Source organism: Microtus pennsylvanicus, chromosome 12, assembly GCF_037038515.1.
Source record: "Microtus pennsylvanicus isolate mMicPen1 chromosome 12, mMicPen1.hap1, whole genome shotgun sequence".
NCBI classification, from domain to species: Eukaryota; Metazoa; Chordata; class Mammalia; order Rodentia; family Cricetidae; genus Microtus; species Microtus pennsylvanicus.
In genome coordinates, this window is record NC_134590.1 from 54,467,580 (window position 1) to 54,492,649 (window position 25,070).

The following is a 25,070-nucleotide window of genomic DNA, read 5'->3' on the forward strand; positions in this document are numbered from 1 at the left end:
TCATCCTTCCTTCCTTTTTTTCCCTCAATAAAATGACCACCAACAATATCCATTAAATATTAATAAACTGTGAATTAATCACTCAACTTACCTTACTTTAATTGAATAATTTTATATTTTAAAAAGAGTTAGATGAGTAGGGGAACAATTGCTTAGATTTTAGGGAAATTAAGATGACTATCCAAATGCTGGACTGAACTTAAGACATGCTAATATTTTGCACACAGTATCATTTTGAAGTATTTTTATACAAAATTAGCAATCCATAAATACAATAAAAATTATAAAAGAATTTTCTTGGGAAAAAACACAGATCACAAATATTTAGAATCTAAACAGTAATAAGAGGTGACCCAAAGTGACTTAAGATATTTCCTAACTATAACGTGGTACATATACTTCATGGTAAATGCGCTGCAACCTTACCATTCACTCAGTAACTAAGTGTTGTGTTGCTCTAACTGTGTACAGAATGTACAATCCATTAACTAAAGCTCCGACGAACAAAGGAAGCAACAGAATGGCTGAGAATATTTCACATACTGGCCACATTCATAAGAATCTTCATTTTTAGAAAACAATGATTGCTTTCTTTCAAAAGGTCATAAAAACAATGAATTTTAATACTTACTTGAAAGAGTAATAATATATAGATCATTGATTTAAAAATATAAGTATATGAAAATATACTCCAAGTTTATCATTCTTATTAGGGAAATGCAAGCTGGATGCTCAATGATATTGGTACTAATGTTGATGGCCGTCTCCCTGCTCCCATCTCATCCACCTGTGTGGGCAGTGTGTGCGCAACACATACGCGCACGGCAGGGAAGCTGATGCTGATGCTTTGCTAGCGTACTCAGGTTTGGTTCTACTTGAGTTTTCAGATTTTGAATTTATTCTAGAATGTAAGAATAGACATTTCTCAACATATCAATGAGGAGATATGGAAGGGAAACATATCTGTACAAATCAATCAATTTATAGTTTGACTCTAAGCACGATTCTTTGACTTTTATAGATTGTTCCATAATCTTATTTATAGAATGTTGTGAAATTTTAAAAATACGAAAGCACAGAAATTTAAAATTAATGGGAACCTGAATATTCTTCCTATCTTCTAGGATGGAAGCAGTAAATACCCTCTAGTATGATACAAGTTTCCTTTTTTTTTTTTTATCAGTACTTTTGAGTACTGCCAATTCGAGCAACCAGTCCTTTACCTGGTATGTTTCTTCAAAGAAGGACAAAAATCTACTACTTAATGTACAATGATTATTTTAAGATATTTTGCCCCAATAATAGTTTGCCCCCTTTCTTACTTGCCTTAAAATTAAGTACACTAGAATTTTGTTTTCTTTAAAAATTGGTTTGGCAGGGTACAGCTTGTAGAACAGCCTCTTTGGAGCTGTAAATTACATTTTACAGACAGTATACTCTACTACAATTCAACTCCACTATCATGTAGCTCCAGGGTAGGAAACAAACTAAACAAGACAAACAAACAAACAAAAATAGTAGATAATGCCAGTGCTGCTGTGGAATCTAAACACCGCAGAAACACGAGGCTGTGCCCTCAGGCCAAGGCAGGGCATCTAGGCAGCTACTATAGGGATGTTTTTTCATGCTTTAGGGACTCCGGTCCTTTCTCTGATAACTATTATAATTACTTATCAAAGATGTGGGAAGGTAGGGCATGAATACACATTTTCCATTCCAGTTCAACTTTAAATAAGCAATGCCTTCTATATTAAACTGTCAGTTATGAACAGTGGCACCGGATTGGCTCCACACTGTGAACATACCAAACCTCAGCAACTTCCAAAACTCACTCCCTCTAACATTATTTCTCATATCCTCTCATTCCATATGCAAGCTACCAACTTTGGGATTAATTTCTAAAGAAAAAATGCTTCCTGAAGCTTAGTAAATTAGTTAAAATAAGTTCTTTATTTCTACTATTCAAACTATCCTATATGGTTTTTTTTTTCTTTCTGGAAAACAATAGCTGTTTATTCTTCTATTAGAAAGAGGAATTGTCCTAACTCTTTGGTTGGTTTCCAGGAACCTATTCTTATACTGGGTTGCCTTGCCAAGCAAGGCAAGGAGCTTAGTCCTACCTCAACTTGATATGCCATGCTTTGTTGACACCCATGGGAGGTCTGCCCCTTTCTGAGCAGAAACAAGGAGGAGTGGACTGGGGGGGATCTTGGAGGAGGGAATAGGGGGGAAACTGCGGTAGGGGTTTAGGATGCAAAATAAATGAATAAATTTAATTAATAATAATAAAAAGGAGGGATTATGACAGAAGTAGAAAATTCTGAATGACAAGAGTTTAACTAGTCCTATACACGTTTAGCACAATCCCGACCATATTCCATCCCAGACCAGTATGCTCATTCTCAGAGGGGGATGGAAAAAACACTGAAGAGAATAGTAACTACAAAAGAAAAGCAATTTTCCTGATGTCAAGTAGTTTCCATGTGCCCTGTTCTTTCTTAATGCTGCAGAGCTTCCCATGGCCCCAGGCTCCTGACATTCAGAGAAAGGAATCTTGGTTTTGCTCGATTACTTCTGGTATAATTATACTTTGATCATCTCTAAGGCTTATTTCATAAATCAATATCTAGAGCCGGCTTGATGTAAAGTTCTTATTGACACTATTAAGGAACTGGAAATATATCAAAGACATTTGGCAGTAATTTAGTTTAACTATAGTCAAGTGGGAAGTCTTTAAAACAAAAAGTACTGCCCTATGCTTCACTAAGAGGTCAATCAAAGGTGGAAGGAAGAAACCAGTTCTTTCTAAAATCAAATGGCTACTGGAAGCCAGACTGCCCTCTGACATTTGATGCTGCCCCACCCCCAATGTGCTGGTGCCAACCAGGACTTGGTTTTGGCCAATCGTGCCAACTCATTTTGACACATCCCTCAAGAACAGAGAGGCTTTATTTATTCTAACAAAAAAGAAAGACCAAAATGAACATACACCATTTTACTAGCCCATCAAATCCATAGCACAAGTTCATAATAGGGGATTCCTGGTTGGCTAGGTTTAGAGATTGGTCCTGTATCAGCATGAGGGGAAAATGAAGAGAAAATAGAAAGACAGCCAGGGAAGCATCTCTACTTCTTTCTGTGCTGTTCTTCTGATATGCAGGTTTTTCCTGTAAAATATTTCTATTATTGACCAAGCTAGCTACTACCAAATGCAAATAAAATCTTATAGCAGCTAGACTTCAAGACTAAACCTTTCTATCTGGCCATTCAAACTGAACTGTGGCAGCAGATTTATGCTCCATTACAGCTGTGCTCACAACTTGAGGGAAAAGGCTGCAGCTCCCTTTCTACTGCACCAGCTGTGTGCAGAGGCTGCCAGCTCAGGACAAGGAGAGGACATGGAGTTTACACCTGCCTGTGGTGTGCCTAGGTGGCTCTGAAATGGGGCGCCTCTCTTTACAGCTCCCCAAGGAGACACAGCTAGGCAGGTAACCAGTCTCTATCCGAGCAGCAAGGAATTAAATGTCCGTTTTCCTTCTTTGGGTAATAGTCTGCAGTTACTGAGATGAGCTATAATAAGAAAATCCCTGACCCTGATACCTTGCCTTTAAAAATTTAGCATATTATATTTATACAGAGTATGCCCAACTGACAAGTTACTAGAGATAAAGGAAAAATGTTTCAGACATGAAAGGAATTACTGAAAAATCACAAATTGGTAGATAGTTATTTTCAAGACAATCAAAGTTCCACACTTGATTGTGAAGTGAACTAGGTCACAGATCTAAAAATTGGTATGAACACTGTAACCTTCCCACTCTCTTCTCAGCTCCCTATGAACAGCCTTTAGAAAGTAAATCAGCCTCACTCTCTTCCAGTTTTTTGAAAAGTAAAGAATCCAGAGATTCAGTCAAGTATTTGGAGATACTAGCAATAAAATTGAAATATGGACTTTGAATTACTGCTTGTGAACTTGAAGTATTAGCATTGGTTGTCAGTGATGGTAACGGGTTTTGCTTTTGTGTTTTTAGGGAAGGTACTGGTCAACAAATAAGGACACTACCACACACGTGTATATTATAACCAAGGACACGGCTATTACTGTATATCTTCCTTGGCTTCAGGAAAATTCTAGAGGTGAGAGCAAATGCTTTTTATTCAGTGTGCAGAACTATAGAAATATCAGGTAATTTTGCTTCTTTTCATGTTGGCTTGGGCAAAGTTTCCGTCACAGAAGGTGTTCCTGTGTTCTGAGCGAGTTCAGTGGTAGCCCCATACTATAGTCTCGTCCCTTGGCCCCAAAAAGAATGCTCAAGGAAATCCTGTTACGACGGAGGAGGTGGAAAAGGACAGTGGTGTGCAGGCTAGACAAAGGGGCTGACAGGATCACAGCTTCACAGAAACATTGGCTACGTGGTTTCTGCCAATGACAGTATCTACTTACACAGGTGTCATTTCCAACTGGATCAAACAAAAATCACAATCATTGATAAGACAATTGGTTATACAGTAGAAAAATCACATCACATGTCACTCTGGTTAATACTAAAAAACTTATTTCTTAGGCAGATAAAACAACTTTATTTTAGAAGATATAGATATAATTTTTAATAAGAGTTAAAATTTTGACAGTTTAAGGAGGATAAATTTTATTTAATGACCATTAGTATGAAAATACACCATTGTAGGTTAAGAATTAGAATCTGAAAAGTTGGTAAGTTCTCACAACAATATGTGATTCCTCTAGGAGCTTTCAGACATTGCATAAAGAATTCTGAAATCAGTAATTATGACATTGATCAATACAGCTCGATTAAAAACAGATGAACTATAGCAAACAGAAATGAATTACCTCGTCTTCGCCCATAACTCCTTGCTGCATGCAAACAAAGGACAAATTGTAAAATGTTAGAACTAAAAATAAGCCCACACATACAAATACCATGATATGAAAAGTCATGTGGGCATTTAGATACTCTATTTTAAGACATGAGAATGTCAGCAATTAAAATGTGCATATTTTATCATTATAATTATACATACATACAGACATACATGTGATATGTCAGATATATCCTTTTATAAATATTTTGTACACATGAAATCTGAGTCATCCAAAGCTGTAAAATTTATCCTAGTTCACATTTAAAACTCACAAGTACTTGTTTCACCTCATCATTACAGAAAGGCGTAACAATTTACAGCTAAATTCCCAAATCGCTTTCTCAATGAATGAAACTATCTTGAATTAAATTCCCATTTTTCTTTTGATAAAAAGTTGTATGATACATATTGTTCATCACCTATGTAGAATCCACCTGCCGCACCCTGATTGAGGGAGGACCAGAAGATATAGATTGTTAAGAGTCATGATTACTGAGATAGAAGTCTAAGTCCTGTAATCAAAACTGAGCTCAAAGATGCTTAGGGAAGCAGTAAGAGACTGCAGCAAATGACATAAATGATACTTTCTAGTCTTCTGACAAATTTTATAAGAGCAACTGACTATGTGCCTGCCTCTGGGTAAAAGGAATTCTAGTGCTAATTAAGAATACGACCCTCACAGAATGATAAATACTAGCAATATGAAGTAGAAAGGAACTGATAGTTTATATTATCCCTGTGGATAGTGTACAAATATGATTTCTCTTTCATAAGAAATTACCAATATTGAGAAAATCTTTCCCTTCAATCAGTGCATACAATGAATGTTTTACTTAATAATTTATATAAAGCAAACAATAAACAAAATAAAATGAATGCTATAAGACTGAAGTTTTAATTTATGTTTATAAATTAGGAAGCAAGAAAATTTCAATACTGAAAAAAAAACACACCTCAATTCACAATTTTTATTAGAAATTGCCAGAAATATTCTCTCTCTAAAGTATAAAACTTAAAGGTCAAAAGTTGTATTTGACACACTAAGTATGTACTGTGTTGTATAAAGTTTAAAAGAATATATCTTGAACTTTGCTGTAAAGAAATGCTACCATATGCCAATATGACATAAATTCTATAATGATGAATAGTGCAGGCCAAACATGTCAGCTATTATCATTTCTATTTCTAAGAAATAAGTCAATAAGCAGAAGGCATCTACCATTCTTTTAAGGAAGCTAACGAGCTTTATCTCTGTCATTATGGTGTACACTCAATCTGCTGTTGAGTGCACATGGACTCAAAGTCTACAGATTTGCTGCACACCTTATGACATATGTGTCATTTTACTGTGAGCGTAAAGGTAGACAACACTTTTAGAATTTTATTATCAATTCTTAAGATGGAAACAGGCTTCTAAAATAGCTTCATCCTAATGAGAAACTAAATGTAGAAGATCAGGTTGAAAAACAGAATTTAAACAGAGCTATTAAGTGAAGGAGAATGAAATTCTTTAATTCTTAACAGTTATATTAAGCCTTCAAGTGATCAATGGGCCCCACAACATAGCATAGATGTTGCACAGCAAAATCTCGGGAGCTGGGTTTTTTGCTTTTTCTCGGGGTGGGCCAATAATATTAATCAAGTTAAGTTTACTTTGGAGAATTTCAACAATGATTCAGAAATCAAAGATTCATAAAACAAATGAAACTATTTTCAACAAGTTTGAAATCAAACTATAAATTGTGATGAAGTCAGAATGTGGAAAATAATTCCCAACCTAGTAATGCAACACTAATCCTGCTAATGTTTTTAACTTTCACACTCTTAGATGGGGCTTCTCAATACTAAAATAGTGAAAACATAAAAATATTTATAGCAGCTTAAGTTTCATGCCATTCCTGGATTTGAGCTTAGTCATTTAGAAAATTTTCCCAATTATCTCACACCAAAGGAATTTCTGAATCTGGACAACTCTCAGATTTGAAGTTTCTTTATCACTATAACCAGAAGTCTGTCTAGTGGGTTAAGGCACTTGCCATGTAAGCCAGAAGGCCTGGGTTCAATCCTGGGAACCCAACCTGGAAGAGAACACCTCCTGGCCTTTGTCCTGACTTCCACAGGGACAATATGGCATACACACAGCCCCCACACCCTGACACTCACATGCATGGTGTGGGGAGATGAATAAGTAAGAGAGAATTGACTACAAGTGAAGTTAAACTATGCAAAATATTTTCTACCCTATCATGGAAATCACCATTTTGCTACCGCTGTACTGAACATGATGTGTCTAACACACGTTTCTAATAATGTTTCTCTGTGGAGTTCTGGGGTTTGTTTCAGCATAACTCTGCAGCAGAATAGTCAAGTAACTCTACCAAAAACAGTCCACATGAATATTATGTTTTAAAAAAAGCCTTCTTTGGTTGTGAGCCTAGCCTTTAACAAGTGAGCCAAGATGCAGATATATATCCACAAGTAAGCACTGGGCTGAGCTCCAGGAGCACAATCGAAGTGAGGGAGGAGCAATAATAACAAAGAGGTCAAAATCACGATGAGGAAATCCACAGAATCAACTGACAAAAGCTACTGGGAGATTACTGAACCCCGACTAACAACTAGGCCCCCTGAATACAGGTGTCAATGGCGTGTCTTGGATAGTATATGAGACAACTGGCAGTGGGATCAGGATCTAACTCTAATGCATGAATTGACTTTCTGGAGCCCATTCTCTATGGAGAGATCTTGCTCAGCCTAGGTACTGGAGGTGGGGGAGGGGGCTGGTCCTCCCTCAATGAGGTGATGGTACATATTTAGTTGACTTCTTCAGGGGAGGCCTTATCCTCACTTTTGAGCAGATGGGTGGGGTGGGGGGGAAAGTGGGGAAAACAGGAGGAGTGGAGGGAGGGGAAACTGGGATTGGTATGTAAAAGGAATACTATCAAAATAACAAACAAAAAAGCCTTCACTGAACAGTCTGAACCTCAAAATAAAAATGGTTTAAAATGGGAAAGGGTAATGATTTACTCTTTTAATTTTTTTATAAAAATAATTTATAAAAATGTAACAGATTAAAAAGCGAAGAATTGCCGATTTTGTCATGTAGGAACATTTAATAGAAACATATGCCTATATTACTGATGCTGTCTCAATGTATAAAGGAGGCTCAGAAGTAGCTTGAAGTCGTCTATACAAGTGACTGTAAAATTTAGGAAGGATTAGCAATGATCTAATTCAGGTTCTAGCCACAGTAATGGTTTTTATACTCTGTTTAGGGATGTCTGTTCTTAAGTACTGGTTCTCAACTCTATAGCTAAATTACTTTAGCTAAAAGGTAGCATAGAAAAAAAGACAAAATCAACTAGAAATATGTTAATGTTCTTTTTGGTGAGAAACAAAAGTACCATTTCTTCAGCATAAAGAAGGCAAAACTAAACGCACACACACACACACAAAACCTATGACTCAAATAACAGTCCTTTTCAAAACCCTACATCTTCATCCACTCCCTTCATCCTCCTTGGTTTCCTAGCTCCATAAATTGATACAGCATATTTGGAGCATCTGACTTTAGAAGTATAGGATCAATAACAGTCTTGTCTTTTGAGATGGGGTCTCATCTAGCCCAAGCTGGCTTCAAATTCACTACACAGTTGAGGAAGGATTCTCCAGCCTCAACCTCCCAAGTGCTAGGATGATGGGCATGCACCAGCATGCCAACCTTGGGTACATTTCCTTAATTAAAAGATACCCAATAATTCATTTCACTCCAAAAATAAAACAAACTCTGAACACATAGGTGGTTGTATATATGATAACAAATGCAAATTTAAAGTCCAAACTAGTTTGCTAATACCTTTTCCCTCACACGATACTTTGCTCTGTTGGTTCCCCTCTTGTGAGAGGGTACTAATAAAAATATGTTATTTTCTTTGGGAAAAGTGGGGAAAATGCAATTCAATCCAAATAGAGACAAATACTTGACATACAGAACCTTGTATTTTTCATTATACTGCAGAAAACACACAGATTTCTGGCACTGACTTTACTTTTTTCTCCTGATACTATATGTGCTAGGTTTATACACTCAGATATGTAAACAAACTATCATTCTAATGATTTAAAATTGGGTTTTTAAACAGTCTATACCTGCATATAATGTGACTTTCTTAAAAAGCCGATGAACACTAACTGTGGGCACATATCAGAGACTTACAATAACAGTGACTTAAAATAACCAATAACTGCAGTCTCTACATCAAGTCCACTTGATTCCAAACATACCTGAGGAATATGGTTTATTAGGAACAGGAGCCCCTCTGTGGTTACATTTATATTCCGTTTTTTTTTTTCTTTTGAGGCAAGGTCTCACTATGCAGTCCTGGTTAGGTGGAAGTTGCTATATAGACCAGGCTGATCTCCAGCTGACAGATCTGCTACTCTCTACCTCTTGAGTGCCACAATTAATGCTCCACCTTATATGGCATTTTATGTTAAAAAATTTTTTTAGTCCATTAACTCCATGAACTAAGTGGGTGTGTATGTGTAGCTGTATCTTATATTAAGGGGCATCTGAATAGCAGAAGCTTAGAGTTATAAGTTCAGCAGAGGCTCTCCCTAATGCTAGGCCATGTGATCACCATCCTGGTTGACTTCCTACCCCCAGATTTATTTAAACCTTTATCTGAAAGCTTTAACTACAACTCATAAGGAGGAATTATAAGGCCTTTCTAATGTTAGTTTATCTTATTGGCATTATGTTACTATTATTTATATCATAACTATGCTTAATTAAAGATATTCAGGCCTAATATCACTGTAATCATTTATTTCTGTCATCTATATAGATTTTTTCAAAAATGCTCTTAACTGCAACAGTCATGCATTTGCTTAGTAATAGTATGTCTGCATCACTGAACTTTATTCTGTTTACTCCATGGAAGAAAGATCCACACTGCAGAAAACAAGGGACCCAAACTTTTCCCTTACAATTTCTAATGCAGCATCTTTCCTATTGGTTTCCTGCAATAATAAAACAAGTTTTCTGCTCATCATATGCAATAGCTGAAAACATCACGTATGTGGTCTCTTCTTGTCATGCTATCTGAAGCACTCGCCCAGCTAACTCCTCCTCTGTTTGAAGGACCCGACTTTAACTGATGATCTTTGCACTGATTTCCACTACTCACTCTCTCCAGCTAATACTTACTCACAGAAGCTGTTCTAAATACATGCATGAATTCACTCACTCCTCTCAACAGTCCCCTGCGGCAAGAAGTATGCTCTGGCTTAGGTATTAAGAAATAAAGTCAGGGTCAAGTTTGGCATGTTGTTCCAGGTTGTACAGAAAGGTAAACTAGCTATAGAGTCTGTGAGGATACCCACACACCTCACATAGCACAGTGATGTAAAATGTAGTACTCAAAACTGATCTTTAAAGTGAACAGTATTAGTTATGCTTACAACAATAATAATGGTGAAGCAACTTACTTAACAGACTACCCTACAGTGAGTTCAATCTATGACATAAGATGCTCCACCATCAGTCAGTAATATTTAAAAACTACTTACTGTAGGAAGAACCTTGTATTACCATCACTTAATTCTTTGGTTTCCAGGGAACATAACATGCTAAACATATCTAAGCTGCATTTCTCCTTATCAAGTGCTGTTAACTGCCTTTGTTCAGTATCCTTAGTATCCTTGATGCCTCACTCTATAAGACTTCCTTACCTCACCCCATGGATGTACCCAATTAAGTGAATCTTCTTTCACCTCTTAACTGTTTGTCCCCAGTGAATAAAAAAGGACATGCTTCTCATTGGAGTAAAGCTCTTGTCCTGACCTGAATATTTGTTGATGCCCTAGAGTCAGTACCTTCTTTTGGCTTCCCTAATTCCTTACTAAAAAAGTATAAAACCCCCAAGTTGTCTTTCTTTTCCAAGTAAGCACCATCACGGCAAATGCAGACAATTAAAGAGTGCTCATATTTAAGAATAAAATAAATATATTTTCTACTAGATGTAACTTGCCTGAAATAAAATATTTTCATATCTTATTTATGAAGAAGCATAATTTAGTCAACATTTATAAAACTTCAGGCAGTTTACAAAAGCAACTGATTAATAACCTAGCAAAACAACAACAACATCATAAACTGCAAAACTATTGTGCCTTTCTAAGTTCCTTGCTTACATGACTGGCATTCTATCATAACCACCTGGGTTACTCTTCAGTCAACAACGTAAGACGAGCTATAAATAATACAACTCACACATTTTTGCAGGGTACTTCTTTCAAATGTATTTTGACACATGAAAAATGGGAAACTTCAGTGACTTTTTCAGACATTAGAATAAAAAAGTTATTTATGTTTATTTTCTACATAGAACATTTAAGGGGAGTGAATCCATATATAGTCCCCTATCCTATTTCACAAATCAAATGTGAACATTAACAATAAGCTATTTTGTAATGACATTCAGTTTCAACAGCACCATGCTGGCCATAGACCGAGAACCAAGGACTAGAAGTGGTCTTTGAATAACATTTCCAACATCATCGCTCTACTCAAAGACCCAGTGCTTAGACTAGTCGGCTACATGTTTAGATTAGGTTAGACCCGGCTGCCATGTGTCTGGCAACCCAAGGCATTATACTCAGGTTGTGATCAACCATCACCTTCCCTATCACTGTGTTTCAGTATTTTCTCATTCCAAAATCCTGTCTCCCCTGACACTCCTCAGGCGACAGGCTTCCTTTCTACCCTTCTGTCTTTTCAGTGATTGTGTACATGGCCTGACTTCACAGTGACCTCACTTTCAGATTTGCTCACACACCTTTATTACATCCTATTTCAATAAAGCTTTAAGTGGAAAGGACCCAAGCCAACGTAATGATGCAATTTTGAGCATGTATTATTTACAGGTATCCCTCTTCTTTGCCTCTCCTTGATTGTTATTCAAGATTCCTCTTTAAAAGGACTTTCCCCCTCATCTCCACTCCCATAATCATGCTTATGCTAATCTTGTGACTATAAATATATTTATATTTGTCCAATGTCAAGATAAACATTTTAATCAAAGTTTTATTTTTCTGACTGATGAACTTCTAATTGGAAAGTTACAATAAGTTAAATCAGCGTGATTACTACATTTATAAATTCACCGTTATATTCCTTAAAACAAACACAAGTGCTTATACTGAGTACTTTGCAAACTTTATCTTATTTAGTCCTTAGAAGTTGTCTTTATCTCCAGTTTACAGAGTAAGAAACAGGAAACTAAGAACTTGGTCTTAGGTCACAACTTGAAATAGAACCCCATCATCCCAACAAGGATTGCTCCCGATGATGGAGTGGTTGAATTATACTGTCACAATACACTTCTCAATGACTACTGTTTTCTGGGACAAAACATGCAGATTCTTAATCTTGCAGCTTTACTTCATGTTTTTATAAGATGTGCCTCCACTCTGCTACCCAGGATCGTCTGTATTTGATGGGTCACATGATGCTCATTCCAGTATCCCACAGAGCTGGGGCTACAGGTGAGTATAGCCATACCTGAACACTGTTTTATTTTTACGACACAACTCAACTATCTATATGGAGGAAGGTTCAGGAGAATACATATTAAATCATCTTCATTTGTATGAACCAAATGGAAACATAAAATTGTTGGTAAAACTTACCATTTAACATCAACAGATTGTCAGTTCCTGGATGTGGATAGCTCAAACGACCTTTAAATAGACAAGAAAAGAAGAATTCAAAGATTATGAAGCTATTTGACAAGAAAAAATATGGCAGGGGTAAGTAGGGTAAAGAAAAAATTTTTTAAGCACTGTATAGTTTTTAAAACTAAAAAGTTTATCTTTAACTCAAAGCATATTATCTCTGAAACCTGAAAAAAACTTTGAAAGTTCATCTTAGTTCCCATGCCGTAAGATCACAATGATGAGAGCAAATGCAAACATGTGTGTTTCTATCTGTACTGTAAAGGCATCATGGGAACTCCGGTTCTGAAAACATGTTAAATGAGTTTTTAAAGTGTAGTCAAACAGTTGGAATTTTTCTCTAGACTTTTGTCAAAAATAAAACTTTGAGGAAATAGATTTAACTTTGAATCCAACAATAACTAAAATTTTATAATGTAAAATTAGTACAAGCCTTTTCATTTTTTAAAAATTTAAGTCAATGTGGTTTTTATAATGTCAATGTGGTTTTATATTGTCATGTTTAAATAAAGAAATTCAAAGAAGACATCCTAGGCTATTATTATTACTAATATCATTATAATTATACTTCATTTAGAGTTTAAAAATTATTTATGAATAAAAAGGGAAAATACTAAGGCTTGTGAGAACAGTAACAAATTGTCTGCTCTAAGTTGCTCTCCTTGAAGGCTTTGCATTTAAAAAATTTGAAGACAACAGTATCATACATGCTACAAACACCATACAGAAAACACGCTATAGTTCAGTTACAATTTTCACACCAGAGTGTGTGTTTGGCTACCGCCAACAGCAAGGGTGGCCATTATTGAAGCTCACTGAAAGACAGGAATGCATTCATTTAACTCTGATACTTCATTTTTAAGGCTACATTCAAATGTAGTACTGGGATTGAATGCATTCTAGTCACTGACGTAGTTTCTCTTTAAAAGGACAATAACCCTACATGAAATTCACTGCCATCAGAAGGATAAGCATACACACACAGAGATTAATGAAGTAGAGATTCACATATAAACATGCATAATATGATCTCTGGCACACTGTCATTTAGAAAAGTAAGCAATTGTTCCTTAAAAGGACAATTTATCACCTCTTTTTACTCCCAAGTTTCATGAATTAACTAAATGAGCTGCTCAATAGAGCTTCCATAATCCAGAAACACACAATTTTGTCTACTGCTCTGAAGAGTGAGAATCAGGAAAACGCACAGAGAAGGTACAAACTTAAGAGACCTAGGAAACGCAGCTTTTAAGCGGCGTTTTAGCAGCATGTCACAAAACTTTCAAGGAGTCACAGTTTATTTTGGAAATTAGGACTTTCCTAACATTTTGTTGCAGCTGACCAAATTTAGAGAATAATGTAAAGCCATCATCAAAAATTGCTGATTTTCTGACATGATATTTAAAATAGAAATTTCTTCAATATTGTTGTTGAGTGCAACAGTTCTTCTCTCCTGATAGAATGTAGAACACAGAAGGTAAAATGAGAAACAAGACACGCCTTCCCTGCAGTGTAGTCAGAAACACAAACACAAAACTTCAGTAATGCCTGCCCACTGCTTTAAGAATTATGTGTGTACAGTATCTCACAAAACAAAACACAAAGAAGCACTTAGCTAAACTCAGGAATGGAGGCCTGCATACTAGAATGTTACATCAAGTAAGCAGAGCCTTTGTCCAGAGGTCTTGCTTAAAGACAGGTAACTTTATGTGGATACAAATTTATTCTCTAATAGTTTCACTATTCCCTTGAAAGCAAAACAGTCCTTTTACACTCTGGCATTTGAATGGACTTTAAAAGGCAACAGAAGAAAATGAGTTGGTGAATGAGTGTATATTTAAATATATATTCTAACACTCCACAAATAAATGAGCAAATTGAGACTCAAATGATCCAATTACTTATCATCTACTACAGTGAAAGTGTTAATATTAATTAGTAAGTTAACTTTCAGTTAATGCTTTACTTATATCAAAACCACTTTGATTAAGAATCTGCCAACTGAAAGTAATGATGACCAACATTTGTGGGCTTATTATATACAAAGGGCTTTTATAGATTCATCTGTCAATTATTTACTCCTAGTAACAATCATTTGAATTTGATTCATTTTTTTTCATTTTAATGTGAATATACATTATCACAAGAAAGGTTAAGTCACTTCATCATTGGTAGGAATGACTGCCAGAATGGGAACCTAACTGGCTTGATTCTCTTATATTGCTTTGATACTGACCCTATTGATAACAAGATATAGGAAAAAGAATGCAACACTTAAACTGCAATAAAAAATATGCATAAAAGAACACATGGCTATGAAAGTAATTCCTCGCTCTAAGTCTAAAAGGCTGGCTGTACATAAACCGACACTAAGGCCCACCTATCAACAAGAGAACCCCAATTTCTTTTATGGAGTGGGGGGAAGGCCCAGAGCATAAAAAACTCCTCTTCTCAGTTTTTGTCATACTGTGTAAGACCTGGCCAGAAGATAAAAGTGGTATGTACAATTTTTGGAAAATACGCTTTAAAAGGGAGTAACTAATTTTCTTCTGCTTGCTGAGATGCAGATGGGTAAACTAAGGAAATTTTAGGTCAGGAGGCAGAAACAGGATTTTTCAGATAACAGAAAGGTGAAAAGGAACGCAGACATCTGTCTTGGTCATTGTTCTACTGCTGTGAAGAGACACCATGATCAAGGCACCTCTTCTAAAAGAAAGCATTTAATTGCAATCTTGTTTACAGTTTTCAGAAGGTTGGTTCCTTATCATCTTGGGGGGAACATGGAAGCCTACGCACGATGCTGGAGAAGTAGTTAAGAGCTACATCTTGATGAGCACGAAGAGAGGAGGCACTAGGCCTGGGGTGGGCTTTTGAAAGCTTACAGTCCACTCCTAGTGATATCCTCCTCCAAGGCAACACCTGCCCCAACAAGGTAACACCTCCTCCTCCTTCCCAGTTTATTAACTGATGACAAAGCATTCATACATGAGCCGGCAGGGGCCATTCTTATTCAAACCACCACACTCTACATGCTCCACTCTACAAAAAGAACCTCCATCTCCCCAAAGCTGACTTTCCTGATAACCCAAAGGATCTAAGTATACAAAGTCTTGAGGCAAGTCATTCATTATAATTGTAATCAAGTTTGTGAAATGAACGTTTCATCAAGATTTTAAAATATCCATAATGCACATGTGCTACTTTTAGGCAAGTCTATTTTAACATTAACACGGGGTTAGTGGGATGACTTAGTGGGTAAAGGTACTTGCTGTCAGCCTGAAGGCCTGAGGTGAGCCCTGTGACCATTGTGGTAGGAGGGAACTAACTCTTACAACTTGTTCTGTCTTCCAAATGTGTACTGCGCTATGTGTGCACATATGCTTCATGCACAAATGCAAATAATTAACTGTAAAAATGACAATATTAAGTAATTTAAAATATTTTCAAGAATGTTCCTCATCAATAATGAGAAAATTGCTAAAGTACAATGTGATGCATTTTGTCAACATTTTTTAAAGAGAAAACTAAATGACAACATATATAATAATCATAAAGAACCTAGATTAGAAACACACAAAAAGGTGCAATGGTTAAAAGCACCAACTCAACAACTATCAAGTTCTAATACTTATTAGCAGTAACCATTAATAATAAGCTACTGGTATCCAAACATAAAGTTTGAACATGGCTGAACATGCTGGTTGTGAGGAAAAATAAGCATGATGTGTGATCACTGTATGGGCATTTTAACACCCACAACTGTGAATTCTTAACTGCTTATGTGCTTTCAATAAAGCTTCATTCTCACTGTTTATCCAATAGTCTTTTGCAATCTACATTTCACCTTTACTTCCATGTCTAAAGATCTGTCATGAAGTTCTGAAAATCCACTTAAATGTAGTCAGTACCAACACTGAATAATTTCAATTTTTAATCAATTCCAGTGTACATGACAGTCATTTTTGACTCCACTCTCAAAGCTTCACAAATTCCCCCCGAAGCCCTAGGAATAAGGTCATAAAATGTAGAAAGGACCCTTAAATGGAAAGAGTGGACTCCATGAAAGCAACACAACCACGCTTGACATCTAGCTTATAAAAGTTGATGTCCTCTGAGTTCAACTGCTCACTCTTAAATCAAGGTCCTATCATATCATTTTTGTCCCATTATACTATGCTTTATTTCTTTGTCCTATTATCACTTTACACTATGAAATACAAAAAGTAACACCAAGAATCATGTAGTATAACTGTTTGTTTCAAGCAAAGTATAACTAAGAGAGAGAAGAAAACACTAAATTGGCTATCTAGTAAAATGATGGATTATAGTTACTACATTAAAATGAATATGAAAATGTTAAAGTCAAGTTGATCTGATGGCTGTAAACTTTCCATTATAAATTTGTTGAAATAAAAATATTCTGATGGCTACTAAAAATAACAAATGGGAGACCAAATATTTTAAATGGCAATGATAACTGGTATAGTTGGCAATGAGGACATCCATGATTTATAATGGTGGAAAAAGCTACCAGATTAGCACTCCAGGTTTTGCTTTTAGTATAGTATTCAAGGAGGGATATTCAATAGTTCATTTTTCTGCCATGATGGGGATGAGTCCAGGACCTTGGGCATGCTAGGTAATATGAGCTCCATCCCTCAGTCTTACACACTTTATAAAATACTGTGTGGTAAATGCTCTGCACACACTTGGTAGATTAGGTGTGGTAAATACATTTTTGAATAATAATATTTTCAAATTATAAGTCAAGGTGCATGTATGTATGTATGTATATATGTATGTATGTATGTCTTCAGTCACAAAACTAAACATTTAGTATAGCCCATGGAAATAAATATAGATAAAAATGCACGAGATTTTAATTTAACAGTTAACTGTAGTGAGGCCTGCTGTTATACATGCACAGATACCATACATGATGATTCTAGACATTCTGAACAAATATCTGTGAAGAATAAGAATTAAAATACAACATGTTCACTTATATAAACAATAGCGCCTATGCCTCTATTTGCTTGGCATTTTCATCAATATTACTGCAAAGTACAAACAGATATATGGTCACTGTTTCCATGACATAGTATCCTTTGAAAGATACTTAAACTAAGAAGTTGATAGAGCTCAAATAAATGAGATACTCTGAAAGGAACCTGATTCTTGGAGTCTTTTATACAATTTAATCTACCCTGGGTAGGGATGCAGGGGCCTCTTCACTCAGGAAGTACAAGTTGACTAGGGACCACAGAATCTTCCAGTTAAATGTGGAGGAACTAATACTTTTATTTACTTCTTTAGCTTTTTGAATCACCTAGCATGGCCTCTGTTGACAGAGAAGTATTTCACTAGGGCAAAGACGAATGGAACAGAGCGCAAAAGAACAACATTAGCATGTTGCTGGAAGCTGAAACTTTTAAAGTGTCACTGACTAAACCATAACTCACTGAAGGCACAACCCCAAGCCACTCTGTGCACGGGAACGTCATCTGGAAACAAACAGACCCCCGGTGAGAATCAGCGCCAAGAAGCTCTGGGTAACCCTGAAGGTGGAGGAGAGGTAGAACTGAAAACAGGAAGGCCACTAAATACCCATTCATTTTAAAAAGCACCAGGGATACATGGCTACCTTTTTAGTTCTTCAAAGAGAGCTGCAAAGCTAGACTCAACAAGGTCTCACAAAAACAAGTGGAAGATACCAAGGTGGACTTCCCAGCCCACAGTGAAATACTGAGAAAAAGACCTTGTCAGTGTCTCATATCATTTGCTTATTGAAGTCACTATTAGTTACACCTAACTGCATGCACAGAGCTTCCCATTTCCATATTAGTATTTTACTTCTAAGCATGGATAGCAAGCAGTCTCTATCTGACGAAAGCATCCAGCATGAGATCAAAACAAGAAGAAAAAAAGGATGTTGAGAAAGTATAAACAACACTATAACAGAATATCAATCAGACAGCTAAGATGGGATAAAATTAAAAGACAATTAATAAAGTTATAAAAATGTTCTCTAAGAGGGTCTTAAAACTGCAGTCATGTGACCTGAGAACATCTTACGAAGAGTTCAGGAGTGAACCAGTGACAGCATACTGCTCGGTTCTCATCCCACCACACAAATCAAAACAATGGGAACTGTTTCTTTCCAAACCAATAGATTATGAGTGTAGGAGGCTTAACAATTAAAAAATTCCCACAATGGTAGAAGGGGTTGAATTATAAAAGAAATCAAGCCCCAACTTTCTATGAAGTAAAGAAGGCTGTTTGTGGATCCAAAGGAATATGCAACTCAAAAAGTAAGAGAAATAGAGGCAAGTGCATATGCATGTTTGTAACCTATAATAAACCACTACCGTGGAACTTCTGAACTACAGGCATGACAAATAAAATAGGGCCCAAAAAGGACAAAAAAATGTTAAGACAAACATAGCATCGTGCTTGACAGCCACCCAGGAACTAAAAGAAAACAAATTGGACATTATAACTCTACACTGCTCTATGATCTTATAAAAAAAAAATCAGTACAAACAAGTGTTCAAAATGGATGTCCCATCGCGGGAGGGTAATGTAAAGCGGCCCAACAAAACAAGATCTCTATACCATTAAGACAAAGGCATGGCCTCTGAGGAGATATTAATGGCTTCCAGTTTAGTGTTTTTATGGGATTCCTAAGTGTGTGGATGAGTGGGTCTGTGATTATTGTGCCTTCTCTTGGCTCTTTTCCTTCTGTTTTTTGTCTTGTCCAACTCTGATATGTTAGTTTTTCTTTTACTCTATTATATCATATTCTATTTATATAACTATGTTCCCTTAGAAGCCTGTTTGTTTTCTAATGAGAGCTAGAAAGCTGGTGGATCTGGATGGGAGGGGAGATGGGGAATAACTAGGAGGAGTAGAAGGAGAGGAAACCGCAATCAGGATATAGTCTATGTGTGAAAAGAATCTATTTTCATTAAGAGGAATATTGCTTTTAAAAAGTCAAGATTTTAAAAAAAAGGAATAAAGGACATGAAAATCATACGACAGTGACCAGTGACAACACAGGGCTAAAAATAAAATATGCAATTGTGGGAGTGGATCTGACACAAGCTTGAGAACCTCTGCCCACCACAAGTTCCTAAGTCCTAGAATACGATTTCTCCACAGGAGGCTTACAAACTCATCTAAGTTGCTTTGTGGCTTTGAACTTTATTTCCTTTCATAAAGTCAATGAGAGAAACAGAGGGCAAAATAGGGCGACAGCAAGAATCTGGTACTGCATAAGCAGCGTCATGCGGCTCCCATCTCTCGGGGCAGGTACCCCAATGTCACCAGGGTTTCTTGCTTCTAGAGTCATAAACACAGGCGTTTTTCAGTGAGGAATAAAGCTGATACTAGGTAATAGAGACTCAGGTTCTTAGAGCCTTTGAAAAGTATGCACTTCAAAATGTTTATTGGCATAAAATCCCATTCTAAGCCCTTGTTTCTGGACTTTCTTGAACTATTCAGGGAACACTGGAAAAATCATTATGACCAGCTGATCATCTCAAGAACTGTTACACAAACTGTATTTCTCCCTATAGTCTTTAGGTCAATTTTTATGAGCTGAAATTCAATTTTTTGTCCTTACAGTTCGAGGGAGGGAGGGCGCAGTGTTTAAATCTTACACAGTAAGACCCTTTTCACAAATTGTTGTGGGCAGGAGGGAGGGTGGCTTAACAATGATCTGTCTTGTTCTTTTGTTTAAAGGGAAAGAATGAACCAACTCATACAAACATAAAAAGATCACAGATTATTTTAAGTACATATGCAAATATAAAATTGCAAAATTATGAAAGTGAACTTGGCAAAGCATGATTTTTCTTTAGCTACTTAAAATTCCACACTTATTCTTCCTTTGAAAGGAAAGCAGAGTGTGCCTAGAATCAAGACAGCCATTAAAAAGAGTGTTCACAGAGAGAACACACTGCAGAAGGACACAGAAACTCCGTCAGAGGCAGAGTGTACACACAGAGAACACACCGCAGAAGGACACAGCGGCTCCATCAGTGGTACTCGGACTGAGGAAAGCACACCCAGTGTGCTAGTGTTTCTGATGACAGACCATGCCTCACATTACTGAATGAGCGGGGTATAACCAACGGTGCCATGCGGCACTAAACAACAAACTGGGACCAGTCTTTCAGTTCTTCAGAAGTGCCAATCTCAAGTTTGCTTTCTCACGCAATGACACTTCCTCCCAGTAATTCTTCATCAGTGTTCTACTCCAGCTTCATATCAGAATTTCCTTTATTCCATATATAAATTAGGAATAACTTTCCATTTACCATACTTCTAAACATTCTCTCCTCTACAGTAGTTCTAGCTTCTGCAGATACATGGAAAGTTTTGGTATATGATCCTTCTGTCTTTCCCCAGCAGGTTATACCTTCCTCAGGGATAAAGAACTTGGCTTTCCTCAGTGTCTGTCCTCACAGTGCACAGTGAGCAAAGGGTACAGAGTTGGCACACGGTACAAAGTTCCGTGTCTGGCCACCACTTGCTATCTGTCCATCTCCAATAAGCTGAGAGCTTCCCGTTTGCTACACAAGACCATAAAAACCTCCTTCTTAAAACATGGAGGTGGGTGCTGGAAAAAGTGAGTAACTAGAGCAAAGAATTTTAGATGACAGCGGGAGGAGAGGTGGCTTCTACGGGTGAAGTCGCTTAGTTCCTAGCCAGATCAGTAATCATCTACTCTTTCCACATTCAATACATCCACTCGACTGTTTCCTCCCTGCTGACACCCACTGTGAGAAGTTTATCTTTTGCTTTAATCTTATGAGTGGAAGTAAATATAAACTTATAGATCTGCCTTTGACTCCTGAAATAATAAACCTTCACAATGGTCCCCTCCAGCCCCCGTCTCTTCATATTTACATATCTTGAGCCATACTGTGGAAACAGCGGTGCGATGCTTCTGAGGCTAGGCTGTAGAGCGCCCGGGCATTTGCACTGATCTGTGCCATTTACTCTGGGCAGCAGGGGTAGGCAGACATGGTCTTAGCAGTCATGCTGTAACTTTCCTACCACATGGAAAGGAATTCTTTAGCCTAATAAGGTTTCAGGCTGTAGGATCAACCAATTTCTTGGCTGCTACCTCATGAAACCCTTAGCCAGAAATAATCAAGTTGCTACCCAATTCTATGCTTGACAAATTATATAAGGTAAATGTTTTAAGCTCTTGAGTTATTTTTGCAGCTATATATAAGTAATACAATCTCTTGTGACAATAGAAAGAGACCAGGGAACTCATGTTAAAATTTTGCACTCTCCCTCTCCTGTCTATTGGTAGATCTTATGAGGAAGATGAAGCAAATGATGGTTGAAGAAGATATTTTAAGAGGATAAAATAAGCTTCATCTTGCTCCTATGAGAAACATGTTGGTGGTTTGTGTATTAAACAAGGGAAAGATTTTCTGAGATAAGAAGAGAAGACAAAGTGCTCTCCTGAAGGAAGGAAAGGAAAGATGGGAAGACAATATATGCCTTGGTTAACCCTGGCAGGCTCATTAAATTTGCAATCACCTTGCTTAGACAGATTGGATAGAGGTCCAGCAACCCCACTCCCAGTAGAGTGTAATGATCAGTGTGTGTGGAGGAAGAAAATGTGTCATGATAAAGCAGGAAGCGGTGTAATGAGCCAGTAAGAAAGAGAAGAAAATCTAGTGCTGGAATGCTCAGGTCACAGTGCTGATAGCTGTTTTCACCATGGCAGTAGACGTAGCCCTATTTCTTTACAGTACATGGAAATGTTCTCCCAAATGCTCAGTTTTCTTTTCCCTTTTCTGCCATAATACATGTGGAAAATGAAACGTTCCAGTTAGAAACTGGCCAACATGGCGATCCATACAAGTCGCTGAAGGCTTAGGTTTTCCTTTCTTTTTCAGAGCCAAGGTTAATTTTTTTCTATCAAGAGATATGAATTTCTCATAACTTTTAACTCATTACTCTTAGCATTATTCTGTTGCTACAATTCCTTTTAGGTCCCCCCTCGAGATGCCCCTCTACCGTAAACTGCCTAGGCTTGAAAACAGATGAGTAGTGTTGGTAAGAAACATTTCCTCTAGCATCTTCAAGAAGCTTTATAACAAAGACCAGGAGAAATAAGGAAAGCTTTTCATATGCATTGGTAACAGTGAACTAGCTTGATTTTACTTTATAATTCCTAGGAGTTTTCTTCCTAGAGAAGACATAATTCAATACAGAAATTCTTAGTTGTAAACTATTAACAATTCTCTTCTTTCTTATATGTGTGTGTGTTTACTTTTGAGACAGTCTTGCTACCCAGTCTCATGAGTGCTAGTATACAGTCATATGCCACCAGACCCTGGTGTGGATTTTATTCTGAAAGGAAGATCCAAGGTAAATTGTGAAATTGAACAGGACATCAAACAGAGAACCTTACAATAGAGGTAAAATATCAACAACACCCACAAGAAAACAAAAGACCTAACCATATTAGTTTGAGGATTAGCCACCAGTGTACATCAACAATCATAACATGCTCCTTAAAATGTGAGGATTAGAGAGACAAAAAAAAAACCCTATGTATAAAACTCAGAAGCTGAGAAAGACTCTGATTATTGTTATCAACTTAGCTGCCAACAAAACCGTTTTGGAGTTTTTAGGACAAAATTTTCTAAAAGAATTACATTTGCCAGACAGTGGGGGCACACACCTTTAATCCCAGCACTCAGGAGGCAGAGGTTGGTGGATGTCTGCTAGCCTGATCTAAAGAGCTAGTTCCAGGATAGCTAGGGCTGTTACACAGAGAAACTCTGTCTCAAAAAACATTACATTTGTAGGATAAAAACTGGAGAACTTATAAAGAATTCCACGGTTCTGACTCAATGAGAAGTATGGATCTAGAAATAGCAATTATTATTCTGGTGAATTCACAATACACTAACTGTGCTGGCTACTGATTTGTCAGCTTGACACAAACTAGAGTCACTTGGGAAGAGGGAGTCAATCGAGAAAATGTATTCATAAAACTGATGATAGATATGGGAAGGCCCGGCCCATTATCTGTAGTGCCACCCTTGGGCAGCAGGTCCTGGATGGTATAAGAAAGCAGGCTGAGCAAGTGACGAGAAGCAAGTAAACAGTGTTACTCCGAAGTCTCTGCTGCTGTTCGTGCCTCCAGGTTCCTGTCTTGTGCTCTTGTCCTGATTTTCCTCCCCAATGGACTAAAAGCTCTAAGCTGAAACCCTTTTCTCTCCAAACCTTTGCTCTTGGTTATTGTGATTTACCACAGCAACATAAACCCTAAGATATTCACATGGTGTGGCAACAACTACTTACTGCTGCTTTGAGTGGCTAAAGTTTGCATGACCTGTTACACGCATTAGGTAACTAGTACTCCTGTTTCCTCAAGGTGATAAGATTGCAATATAAAGGACAACAAGAGACAGAAAATAATGCATATGAAATAATGTTGATATTTCTTTACATATCAGAAAGTTGGTTTATATAAGTACTAATTTTTCATAAGCAGACAAACCAATGTATGTATGAAACTAATGCTGTAAATTGCCGCGTACCTTTGAGAGGATCATGCTCTGCTCTCATGATATCAATAAGGGAATTTTCCAGAGAGTGCATATTCAAGCTATCATACATTCTACTTCGATCCTGGAAGACAGAAAAAGAAAAGATATAAGATCTATGTAATTTTAAAAGTAAAAGTTAAAAACATATAATCTTTCTTATATAATGCAGGACACTTGATCAATGTATTACTACTTAACTTGTATCCCAAGAAAATACTGATATTTAAGTATCATGTCAACCACAATGTCTCTTATTAAGGGACAATATTTTTAGCACATTCATTTCTAAAATATATAAAAATTAATGTAATTTTATTGGAGTATTAGCTGAATGCAGTGAAATAATCTCTCTGATCATTTTTACACATATTACACACAGAAAACATTTTCAGTTGCTTAATGTTTCTCTCATATATCTAGGAAGACAGACATTGGCACTTAAAAATGAGCATCTTGAGAAGAATTTAACAGTTGCACCACACTTTAAACATCTATCACACACTTAAAACTTGACTTAGTCTTCGGAATTGCAAAACAGTGAATATGTAAGGATTCTATACACAAAAATTAAATGTAGGATACTAATATTAGAAAAGAATGTCTCATATATTTACATTCAAATCTCACTCTCCAAAGTGCTTCCACTTTTTGTAATCCTCCCTCTCTGAACTCCACTCCAAATGAAGGCAGAGAGGGCAGTGGGGAGGCACTTCAGTTCACATCCCCTTCCCCAACTCTGAGAAATTCCTTCTATGTTGACAGCAGCTTTTTTTTTTTTTGCTGATAATACAATCCCCTTGCTTTATAGAAGACATTTAGTTCTTTAATGTCTAAGAATTGATATTATGTTCTACTCAACAC

General features: G+C 36.8%; 1 protein-coding gene across 4 annotated transcripts in view; it reads right to left on the reverse strand.

The window, feature by feature from the left end:
- The window catches only part of Cpeb2 (cytoplasmic polyadenylation element binding protein 2), a 53,295-nt gene that overhangs the window by 15,651 nt on the left and 12,574 nt on the right, over nucleotides 1-25,070 (reverse strand). For 2 of the 4 annotated variants that reach the window (XM_075943678.1, XM_075943676.1), the window contains 3 exons: nucleotides 24,201-24,291; nucleotides 12,577-12,627; nucleotides 4,853-4,876 (listed from right to left, as the gene is read on the reverse strand). In XM_075943678.1, the coding sequence (XP_075799793.1) occupies nucleotides 4,853-4,876; nucleotides 12,577-12,627; nucleotides 24,201-24,291 (166 nt within the window). The remainder of the gene's footprint in view (nucleotides 1-4,852; nucleotides 4,877-12,576; nucleotides 12,628-24,200; nucleotides 24,292-25,070) is intronic. The other 2 variants (XM_075943679.1, XM_075943677.1) reach the window with 1 other exon arrangement.